Genomic DNA, 12358 nt, shown 5'->3' with positions numbered 1-12358 from the left:
AAATACTCAAAAAAACACTAAAATAATCGGATTAGGTATGTAAAGATCCCAGCTCCCTCCCCCCTCTTACACACCTCAAATAGTCAACGTATCAGAATAATAAAATTATGTTTTTTACTTACAATAAATTCTGACGAAATAATGAATGAATAAATTAATATCAATAAAATTTAACCAAATAAGTACGAGTATTTTTTCAAACAATCAAACAAAAGTTATTGAATTTTTTTTTCAAAATGAATATTATTTTTACTTTTGATCATTTTTACAGTACCTCAGGATTTAGACAATAAAAAAAAATCAACAAAAAAAAAGGAATTTACTTTTTGAAAAACAAGTGTTCAAACAATAAAATGTTCATTTTGGATTTTTATTTCGACCAATCCCTCCCAAAAAATATTTAAACACTTTCAAAAATAATACGTATAATAATAAAATAAAACCGTGATTTTCAATTTACAGAAAAGAGAAATAATAAAAGCAGGAAAAAATAATTGCAAGTAAACAAATTCAGGAATAAGAACAAAAATTTGATTAAATCTTCAGAATTTAAAAATATTATGCAGATGTGTTGTAATGAAATACTTTTGTTTGAAATAATTGCGATAAGTAATGCTAAAAAAAAAATTCATGAAATTTTTTCAATTGTAAAAAAAAAATTTAAAAATGAAAAATATCACTTGAAGGCTCCATTTTAGAAAAAAACAAAGATCTCCAAAACTTCTTATAAAACAAAAAAAAAACGAATAATATAATTTCAAAAAAACTACAAAAATAAAAAAAAATGAGTAAAAATCGAGAATTATTAAATTTTAAGACATATACGTGAGAATAAATTCAACAAAATTGACAGATACAACCATTAAAAAAATCTATAAACCTCAAAAATTGCAGAAATACAAACTTTTCAACACTATATTAAGAGAGGAAGGGGAAAATTACAACTAATTTATCAATGTTAGTTAGCTCGTAAAATATTAAAATGAAAGAAACCTGAAGCGCAAAAGTAAAAAAAAAAACTAAAACCATTTTTATACTACATTATTATCAATGTTTGATTTCTTTTCTCGTTCTTTTTCCAGCACGCATCTTGTTTCAGCCCCCCTTCCACAAAATCAAAAAATTGCAGACTATGTACCTCATGAATTTATATTTCATTTACATTTTAGAAAAAAAAAAAATCCTCTTAATTTTTTTCCAACTACATACATAACAATACTGCATACAAATGGAACAACACAACAGTAAGAAAGAACATACACAAAAATGATGAAAAAAAAAACTAAAAAAAAAAGCTTATTTACCTGTATACTCTAAACGTGTCTCTACACAACTATAGGCCTATTCTGGTTGGAAGTAAACCCAATTGGGTGACCTATAAGCGACCGTAGATACGTAGTACGGATTGTAAGATGGTGACGCGTACAAGTGCATGTGCGATCTGCTTTGCAACCCAAAACCAATAAAAGACATGCAAGATGATAAGAAAAATAAAATAAAAAAATAAGCAACGAAACTAAAAAAAAAAAAACCATAAATTCCTGTGTGCGCAAATTAACAGGTACCTAAGCTATCTATTATTTAATTTCTATTTAAAATTTAGTGCTAGTAGAATCATTATTATGGTAAACCCCAGACAAAATTTCCCTGTGTACGTCGTAATGGTTGGTTATTTTTTTCTGTTTTACTTTCATTAAGTTAGTATAATTTTGAATAAATTATTTTTCAAGGAACAGGGACTACTATAATTTGAAAATAAATGTTATACAAAAGCTCGAGAAAAATTAATTTAAAAAAAAAGCATCAACAAAGCAGCAACGAATCAAATATGTAGCATCAGGGGTAGATGTCGAGAAGACTTTGGAAGATATTTCGTTACGAAATTAATAAAACATAATATTAGAGTCCGACACGACGTTAGTGTAAACAAAGCATTAAGCGATTATTTACAAGCTTTCTGTGATTGGGGTTTAATAGGTAATTTCTACTAGACGACGAGGTAATTATATACAAATTACGAGATACGTGTTACGTAGTATACGAGACGATAAATAAAATCTATCTACTTTGTACAACGTGACAAAAATACAATATACATATAAAAAATATAGGTACCTAAAAAATGACGATAAGAAAAATGAAAGGATAATTTACCTATCTTGTACGATTCTCCGTAGTGCTTCCGGACACCTAATTAACTTATCTAAGTTTTTGACTATGGTAGAAAATGGTGGCCTGTGGGTTCGCTCCTTTTGCCAACAATCTAACATTAATTGGTACATTGTTTCTGGACAGTCCATTGGAGCTGGTAATCTGAAATTGAGATTTTTCAATTAATAAAAGTGAATTCAAGAAGGAAATCATTTATTAGAGGTATTGATTAAAATATACATTTTTTTAATGATTTTTTTTCATATTTTCTAGGACTAAATAAAAACATTAAAAATAACTTGTTTTTTTTTTTACAAATCCGCCAAAAAAACACAATAATAAAAAAATGTGATTTATCATTTTTTTTGTTTAGTAAAAATTCAAATTTTGAAGTTCAACATTGACCAAAATTTCAAATTTAACAGGTTAGGTACTGTTTGACATTGAATGTTGAAAATAAGGCTATGAACATTGAAAAATAATTCTACTATTATGTATTCAGCCATGAATTGCATTTCAGATGAACTACGTACCTGTAACCTTTTTCTATTGACTTGATTACATCTTGGTTGCTCCAATTCCAGTACGGTCTTTCACCGTACGATAGTACTTCCCAGACAACTATACCGAAAGACCAGACGTCCGAGGCTGAGGTAAATTTACGGAACGCTATGGCTTCTGGTGCTGTCCACCGAACTGGTATTTTTCCACCCTGAAGAGCAGAAAATTTGAAATTAGAATTAGTTACACATGTCTCAAGATATGAGTGAACTGAAAACAAAAATAAATGCGAAGTGTTGGATATTTCAAGGGGCAAAAACTGATAATTTTTTTCAATTGTTAATTCAGCTTTTAGAAATTATCCCAAAGCACTTGGAATCCAACACATCACATCTGCACTGCACCATAATTGGCCGATGGTCATCAATGGTCATAATAGATGAGCAAAAACAACAATAGAAAACTCACCCTGGTGGTATACGCTCCTTCATTGGCGCTTTCGATTTCTCTACTGAGACCAAAATCTGCTATCTTACAAACTAATAACGAATTGACTAGGACATTTCTCGCAGCTAGGTCTCTATGTACATAATTCATTTCGCTCAGGTACTGCATTCCTGAAGCTATTCCTCGTAACATACCCACCAACTGGACCATTTGGAATCGGCCATCGTTCGCCTACGCATATGAAAAGGGGATTAGAACACATACATGAAAGTGAAAAAGATGTACGATGTACGAATTAAAATTATTTATAAATTATACACAAGAATATCATGTACCTATTTAAATTACCGCTCCACCACGAATTCAAAGGTTTCAAAGTACTCACCCGAACAAACGTATCCAGAGATCCGTTTTCCATATACTCGGTAATTATCATAACGGGATTTGACTTGGTGACAACACCTTGTAAAAATATAACATTCGGGTGCTCGAACTGGCCCATGATCGAAGCCTCGGTCAGGAAATCGTTACGAGCTTTATCGCTACTGCCTGGTTTTAACGTTTTAATCGCTACATCTACATCTGCTCGGCCATCAGATGTCAGCTTCAGTTTACCACGACACACGTCACCGAATTCGCCACCACCTGCCAAACACGTGTCAAAAATGAATTATACGACCCCATCGAAGGTGAAATTAAAAAACATAAATTACAGGTACCTAGGTATATAGAACTTCGATCTAACGTACCAATTATTGCTTCGATTGTAATATACGATGCGTCGATTTCGCGGGCAAATTCTTTCACAGCTTGATTAGGATCTTCATAGGTATGAGGATCGATATACGTTCTCGATGTAGTCGAACCGTTTTGAGGAAACAAAGGTGTCGTCACTGTAAAAAAAATCATCGCAATAAGAACATTAGTACCTACATTTAATCCACAAACAAACCATCGTGAAAAGCTAGAAAAACCACACCATTTGCCAAACAAAGCGAGCGAAAAAAAAACGAAAAAAATTTGCTAAGCTACTTACGTCCATTTGTATGAGTCGTTATTATCGACGTATCCAATTTACAATGCACTACAAAAAAGAAGAGAAAAAAATAAAAAATAAGCGTTGTAAAATAAAAATTATAAAAAAAAACAATCGAGCAAAAACGTAATTTTAAAAAAATAATAATGAAAAAAATACACAATGGCGTATAAACGAATGCGGATAAAATAACAAAATTCAGCATTCAGCTCCCATTAGAAACTATAACATTTACGATAATTAAAAAATACACAATGGTATTTACCGAACGTCTAATTGCCCGAAGAAATATTAAATTCGAGCTTCATCGTTGAGAAGGTTTAGTATTTTTAAATATAACTTTGGCGGAAAAAATTCAACGTTTTTTTTTTTTTTTACTTCTGTTAATTTATTAGCATCGTTTTATTATCATTTTTTCCAGATTCGAATGAAACTGTCGAGTCCGTTGACGCGTAAATAAGAATTTTTTAAAATCAGTCATTTGCTTAAATCTGCAATTACGGGGGTTTTCAATTTAAACAGCGAAAAAAACTCTTCGTGAAGAATAAATTTAACCGTGAATTTGTTGAAAATGGAATTAATTTTTCACTTTGTTTCATCGGGGAAATTTTAAGGTCATTTGAAATTTTGAACGAGCCAACGCACGACCTTCGTCTTGACACTTGACTGATTTAATGAAAACGTTGCGTTGACTCGCAGCGAGTAGGTAAGTGGTAGGGGATTGAAAGCAGTGTTGTCTCTTAAAATAACCAATTTCCATTAAAAAAAAAAAAAAAAAAAAAAAAAAAAAAATAGAATAGAAGTGAAGTTAATAATGATTATGATTATGACATTGGCTATTTGGCTTACAGTTAGAGTAATACTTAATTCATGTATCATAAAACGTGCCAAGTGATCATTGACATTGACTAGTGGAGTGTAAAAAGTGTTACAAAGTCTGAGGATAAAATATGCATATCTACATTGTAGTTTGAATTTGCAACTGATGATTTTATCCTAATAAGTAAACATCGAATCGCATGAAGCCATCAGAACTTGTAATTTTGAGTCAATCTCAGTTTTGTAGTTGAGTTGTTGAAGTTCCACCAAACTCAACTGGTCAAGAAATTTGGCCAATGAGTCGGTTGGCCAAAAGTCAGCTGACTTTCTACCTCAGATCCACCCCCCCCAGTCCACACTTACATTTATCCAGCCAATTGGTGGGATGTGGTACGAACAAATTTTGGAATGGAAGGGAAATTGGAAACAGAAAAAAAAATTGAATAGTTTAATCCTTCAAAAATAATTATTTTATACAAAAAAATTGAATTTTTCTATTTGAATTTGACGAAAATATAACTTTTTATTAATATTTTAGCAAAAGTTAGGACTTTCTGGCAATTTTGACTAGAATGAAGAAAACTTTTTTGGGCCTTATTTCAAGTAAAGCGACACTATTTTTGATGTGAGAAGTCAATTTTTCTCACAAATTTTTCTAATTCAAATTCACCCAATTTGTCCCAAAAATTCCCAAATTTCCACCAACGTTTTCTTGTTGTGAGAGAGGGGGAATGGGTGGTGTTAGGACCCCTCCTCCCCACCCACCAGTGTTCAAGTTTTGTCAACAACTGATGAGATGAATTGACCAAAAAATAATTTTATCGAAGTCAGTGAACATTGAAGACGAAGAGGTCAATTCCAAATTCTGAAATTGAACAGTTCATGTGTCTAGATTTTATTTTTATTTTTTAGCAAATTGCATTTAATCAATTTTTAAATCACAATAGATTTGCAAGATATTAGTCAGTCAATGATGAGTCAATAGATTGACAGCAAAAAAAGCACTACAATTCGCTATCGATATAAAAAGAAGCAACACACACAGTCAAGGCAAAACACAAAAACACTGCAATTCACAATCCATATTTCAAACTCGTGCTTGGGAGAAGTCGTCCATCAAATAAAAATTTTCAAATATTAATTTTTTTTTTTACTAAAAAACCCTCAAGTCCAAGAGCAAATTGAGATAGGTAATTCTAGATCAATGGTTTGGATTTATTGCAACAATATCTTCTCCAGCACCGATACCACGTTTAGTAAGCACGAGTTTGATCCAAAGCCTTAATCAGAACCCAAAATAACTTACTATAGGTTAAAATTAATCCTACACGAGTTGAGTAGCGTGTAAAAGTGAAACACGAATAATTAATAATAACAGTACATGAAATAGGTACACATAAAAATGCTCAAGTACTCAGTGGTGACGAGTGTCGGGTGTAATAAAATGAATAAAACCCCTCAAAAAATGGGTCAAGAAAAGTATCATCCAAATCTTACCTTCTCCATTTCGATATTCCAACGTATCACAATCGCTGGGCTGTTTTTTATTGCAGTCATCGCTTCCTCGGCTATAACCAACAAAACAAGCAGTGTTACCAACACAGTCAATATGGCGATAATCTAATGTGTCGCAATCGCTCGGATGTTTCTTATTGCAATCGTCATTTCCACGGCTACAATCAACATAGCACATACGATAGTATAAGGCACCTCGTCATGTAGCTAGGTATTTCTCTCTACAAAGAGCAACTGCAACCTTAAGGTTATTAAAAATTTATTGTCATTTCAGACTGAGACTGACCTGCGCAAGAACACCACCGTCATGATGATAATTCCTACAAGAAGCACAACAACGGCTACTGTAGCTCCGGCTATGATGCGAACTTCAACACTGTCTTCTTCGGCGGCTGTGCTTGTGCTCGTACTGCTACTGCTACTGCTACTACTGCCACCGACGTTGTTACCTCCACCACCCATCAAAGCTGCAATAGAACAATTTTTAATGAAAATGCACATGAATTGCTTCTTTCCTTGAGATAATTCTTTGATTGATGCATTTTGAATCATCATCAGTGAAATTTGGTCCATTTATGTGCATCACACTTACAAGTATCTAGGTTCGTAGCAGTAGTCTTGAAAATAGTTGGACTGTATTCTCCCCAACCTCGCAAGGTTTTGGCTCGAACTTGAAATCCGTAATCTGTTCTTGGACGCAGTTGATTGAACGAAACATGCTGAGCTGTCGTTAATTTGCTGCTGGCGTTTGAGGCATCATCTCCTCGTACAAAGCATTTGACCTGGAAATGATTTAAAAATTGGTATTAAAATGCAGCTGTTTTTTGTGTCTCAAGATGAAGATTTGCATGCATTGAACTAAATCTATCATTCAAATCTTTAAAAAAGTTTAAACCAATCAAAATATATGTAGGTAGTTTTCACTTGAAAAACATTGTTTTTACTTTTTGAGACCAGCTTTTGCCCTCACTTCGCTCAAGTCTGTTTGCTTTTCATTTTCAGAATTGAATTTCTAAAATTTTCTAACCACAAAAATGAACAAATTTTTCAAAATCACATTGTTTTTCACTTTTTGAAATACAAATTTTTGAACGCTTTCACCCTCGTTTCATTCGGGTCAATTTCTATCTCTTTCCCAAAACTGAAAAAATTCCATTTTGAAACTTTCATAAATTCAAAACGGAAAATTGAAACTTTATTGTGAGTGTAGCATGCGCTAATTCTAAAGGTAGCACAAATGTTTTGTTATTTTCTGTTGTTATCAGCTCTTCACATTTCCAATTTCAAATTTACCATTAACAGAACAAATTAGTAAACCCGACATTTGAAACGCCTACTCAACATAAGTGATGGAATATGTCATTGCCATTCCTTAAGTCTGGTACACACAATCCAATATATTGATGGCTTGGTATAAATACCATGTATGTCCAAAATCCTAAATTTTTCAAGAGAACACAAAAAACGTTTAAAACATTCATATTTTGTTATTTGCAGTTTTAGATTGCATTATTATGTTTTAGAGGTCTTAATGGTATGGCCTGATGATATTTTATAGGTTGATAAAATATAATTAGTTGATTAAAGCGCTTTGGAAGGACATACGAGATTTCCAACGTACTTACATATGACTTACGTGGTTTTTAACAAGGTCGGACTTACGTGTTTTTTAATGTTGGATTTTCACCGATTAGAGTGCTAGGATGAGTTTTAGACTTAAAGGTTTTTAAATTCGGATTCCTCGTTTTTTTTACTAAAGAAACCACAAAAAAAACATTTTCGAAAAAATCTGGACTTACGAGGTTTTTATACCAAGCCATCGATATTTGACAAACTTGATTGGTCAAATCAAATTTGTCAAATATATTGGATCATGTGAACGCTCTAACTCAATAATTTAGTTTTCTTCAAATTTTCAAAATTTTGTTGATCAGTGATTGAAAATATGAAAATATAATATAACTTATGTGTTTTCAGAGTTGGTGTCACCAATCAACAAACCGTTGAAAATTTGAAGAAAACTCGAGTTATCTGAGCGTCGACATGATCCAATATATTAGACAAATTCAGTTTGACCAATTGAGTTTGTCAAATATATTGGATCATTCGAATATGTGCAAATCGAGTCACATGGAATTGCTGACATGATATCTGCCAATTTGATTGGCCAAATTATGAATAAAGAGAAGGATCCCAAATACATGCTTGTGATGAAGTGTGTTTTTACATCGAAAGTTTGGATGAAGCCTCTTTGTAGTCGCTAATCAAGAAGAAGTCACCAAAGCTGCCAAAGAAGTTTTCAAGGATATCAAGAAGCTGGGGTATAGTTGGCCGGAGAATATTCTTGGAGAATATGCTTGAGAATATGCTCGCATTTGCGGGCATATTCTATCCGACGTGCACGCATAATCTTTCTCATGTGCACTTGCACTTGCACTTGAAAAAAAAATGATCAAGCAGCATATCAAAATACTCGTCTAATGACTCTGATTCATAATTTGTGCATAAGGCACCAGTGTGAAACTAAAATAGATCCAAAATGAGCTCCAAAGCACCTTTTTCATCAGTAAATTTTGAAATTCCAGTCATTTTCAAAGTAAAAATAATTTTTGGAAAAAAATAGAAAAAAATGTGGGAGAATACGTGCGAATATACTCGCACAAAAAAGATTATGTGCGCATTTTTCCAACTATGAGCTGGGGCATAAAGTTTGCAAAGTAATCACCAAACCAATTTCAAATGTACCATTACAATACAGTGAGTATTGAAATTGTCATTTCGTCTCCTATTTCATTTTATAAACTTGTCATTTTATTCAGCAAAATTGGTATTTTTTTCTTATACCGATACCGCTTGGTAACTTTCAGCAAAATTACAATATTTCCTTTTTCAAAGAAATGAGCATTTAAAAAAAGATTTTGCGTCCATTGATTACTTTTTTCAACTTTTTCAAAAACTGCAAATAAAAGGCTGGAAGATGTTTTTTTCTTAAGTTAAGTTGAGCAATTTGAGAAAATGGGATGATTGTTATTAAATTTCAAGGTTTTTTTGGCCGAGGTAGAAACGAATTTCTTGAGCAAAGCGAAGATGAATTTTTTCATTATGAGAAATGGAAAAATCTAAGGCTACGGACATGACATGAGCGTTGAGCGTCAGCGTGAGCGTTTTCAAATTTTCAAAGCTCGTTTGACGCTCTCGCTGATGCTCAAATATCAAAATTGTTTGATATTTCTGAGCGTTGAGTGTCATCGCTCAGGAATATTCTCGTCAAAACCGTCTAACGTCAAGATTACGTTTTTTAAATTTTCGCCAACGCTCTCGCTAACGCTCAACGCTCATGTCGTGTCCGTAGCCTAAGTACCTACTGAATTACACAGTTGATTTTTTCCACAAAATACCCTGTTGAGTAAAAAAGTGCTGAAAATTCCAAAACTCCCTGACTTTTCCAGACCGACCAAATTTCATTTCAGGAGAATGGACACCCTGCCCCTCACGTCTCCTCTCCCTTAGGTACATCCAGAAATTTCGCATACTCACTTCGTAAGTTTCGATGAAATTAGACGTATCTCCTTCGACATCTGGCAAGTAAGGAGGATCCCAGGCCAAAGCGATCTCCGAAGTCTTGGTCGAGGTAACGCGTACATTATTCACAGACGCAGTCGACGTAGATGCTTCGGTGGTAACTGTAATATCAATAAATTCCGGTCCACTGTTCGACACATTACTGACTCCATTTTCGGAAAAGACCAAAAATTTATACGCCGTCAGTGGACTGAGACCACTAATCGTAATCTTGGTATCGTTGAATTTCTCCTATATAAGGGGCAATATAAAACAAAACAACGTCAACGAGATGAAAAAAATAAAACAAAATCGAACCATATTCGTCGATCATCTTTATACATAATTCATGCCAAACATTCTAGATATCTCTCAAGAGTCGATAGTAAAAAAAAATAAAATAAATAAAACAAAACAAAATACTGCAGTCAACTGCAGACAAATACCTTTCTCTCTCTCTGTGGTAGGATATATCTAGGTAATGTGGAGTAGACATAGTATATAAAATAAAACAAAACGGTGATTCGAGAACTCGATTACTTACCGTATTTGGTATATAAATCACCGATGCTCCGCAAACGTCGCATGTCACTCTGTATAACGTGTCATTTCGACCTCCGAGATACGATGGCGGATTCCAAGACAATATCACCGTTCCTTGTTCTACAAAATTCACGGTCAAGTTTTGCGGAGCCGTAGGCGGTTCTGAAACAAACGAAAAATAATTTTTAGATACAGGCAATAGGCATCACGTTGCTTGATACATTTCCATAGTAATTTGAATTTTCTTAAACTATAAAAAAAATAAACGCAGGATGCGGTCGACTGGCGAATTTGGCGTTCAGTTTTCCAACTCCAACCCTCGTCGCCGTTACGATTTAGTCTTTGGAAATGTCGAAAAACAAAGACGCCCTGATGGGGGCATTTACCATCCCGTCGCCTCGTCCAGCAGTCAATCCTCACGCACCTCCTCCGCCCAGTACGACGGCAATGACCACTCCACAGCCTACCCCCGATCCGCACGAATACGAGAAATCTATGTTCAAAGATCACGTACCGGATCGACGAGCCTTGGATTATCTCAAAGATCAAATTAGATCGATCCGGGGTCTTCAGACGGTCTTACCAGAGGCGCGGAAACGAACGGTGTCGGCTCGTCTGAGACCTAAGGTCCCTCCACGAGCCAACGAAACTTCGAGGATTCGAGCCGAGATGAGGAAGTATAGACTAATTCAACGATGCGGCGAGTTCACCAAGTACTTCATGGGACAGCATAGCGAACTCTTCGATGCGGATAAACCGCTGACGCCGGAGCAAGAGCAAGAATTGGTCAACAAGGCTAAGCAATTGAACGCCGAAGAGATCGCGATGGAGAAACGAGAGGCTGAGGCTGAATACCTCAAGTATTTAGCCAGCAAGATCCGTACAGCCAAAGATTACAAACCGAGAGCGAATCGAGCCAGCGAGTATCGTTTCAAGCATAATCGAGGCGAACCGATCCTATCGACGAATTTTTTGAGTAATTATAACTATCACGAGAAACCTCCTTTCCACGTGTCCAAGCAGTATAAACCGATCCCTCGATGGAAACTGCCACCGATCGATAAAAACAAAGAAGCGTGGCTGATACCTCAAGAAGATGCGGATATTCCACTCCACGTCATACCTCGAATCGACCCGGAGAAACCGTCATCCAAACGAGGAGCTCGTCCACCGCTCAAAGTCTTCTCACGTTCGACCAAACCATACCAGCCACCAAAACCGACCAAAAAACCGCCCTGGAATTACCATATACCGACTGGTTACATGAAAGATTCGTCCGAGTCCCAGTCTCAATCTCACTTCGAAGCAAAATCATCTCAACAATCTGAGCCAGAAGATTTAGACAGACCTGTCAGATCTGCCAGATCAATCGAGTCGGACGAACCGACCAGACCTTCTACCAGAGCTACCAGATCGTTCGTGACGAAAGAACCGACCCAAACTACCAAATCGATCGAAGCAGTCGAATCAGTCAGACCTACCCAGTTGAGCGAGACAGAAGAATTTCTAGGTTCTCCTCCAAAGTCCACTGGGATGGACGAATCAATCGAACCAACCAAATCAGGTCCTACGAAGTCGACCGAGATGGACGATTCGATCAAACCAACCAAATCGAGACCTACGAAGTTGACCGGAATGGACGATTCGATCAAACCTACCAAATCAGGTCCTTCGAAGTCGATCGGCATGGACGAATCGATCAACCCAACCAAATCAGGTCCTACGAAGTCAACCGAGATGGACGATTCGATCAAACCTTCCAAATCAGGTCCTACAAAGTCAACC

The 12358-nt window shown here is 35.2% G+C and overlaps 1 protein-coding gene across 14 annotated transcripts in view; it reads right to left on the bottom strand.

Moving 5' to 3' along the window:
- Eph (Eph receptor tyrosine kinase) overlaps positions 1-12358 on the bottom strand; it is a 395699-nt gene that overhangs the window by 3013 nt on the left and 380328 nt on the right. For 3 of the 14 annotated variants that reach the window (XM_065365324.1, XM_065365326.1, XM_065365325.1), the window contains exons 8-19: positions 10575-10735; positions 10007-10282; positions 7062-7251; positions 6756-6936; positions 6452-6627; positions 6261-6278; positions 4136-4183; positions 3819-3992; positions 3485-3744; positions 3121-3330; positions 2685-2863; positions 2155-2313 (exon numbers count right to left, since the gene is read on the bottom strand). In XM_065365324.1, coding sequence (XP_065221396.1) covers positions 2155-2313; positions 2685-2863; positions 3121-3330; positions 3485-3744; positions 3819-3992; positions 4136-4183; positions 6261-6278; positions 6452-6627; positions 6756-6936; positions 7062-7251; positions 10007-10282; positions 10575-10735 — 2032 coding nt within the window. Of the gene's footprint in view, positions 1-1304; positions 1442-2154; positions 2314-2684; positions 2864-3120; positions 3331-3484; positions 3745-3818; positions 3993-4135; positions 4184-6260; positions 6279-6451; positions 6628-6755; positions 6937-7061; positions 7252-10006; positions 10283-10574; positions 10736-12358 lie in introns of all 14 variants that reach the window. The other 11 variants (XM_065365336.1, XM_065365328.1, XM_065365331.1 and 8 more) reach the window with 11 other exon arrangements.

This window comes from Planococcus citri, chromosome 5 (assembly GCF_950023065.1).
Source record: "Planococcus citri chromosome 5, ihPlaCitr1.1, whole genome shotgun sequence".
Lineage (NCBI taxonomy): Eukaryota > Metazoa > Arthropoda > Insecta > Hemiptera > Pseudococcidae > Planococcus > Planococcus citri.
This window is presented reverse-complemented; position numbering and strand designations above follow the sequence as displayed.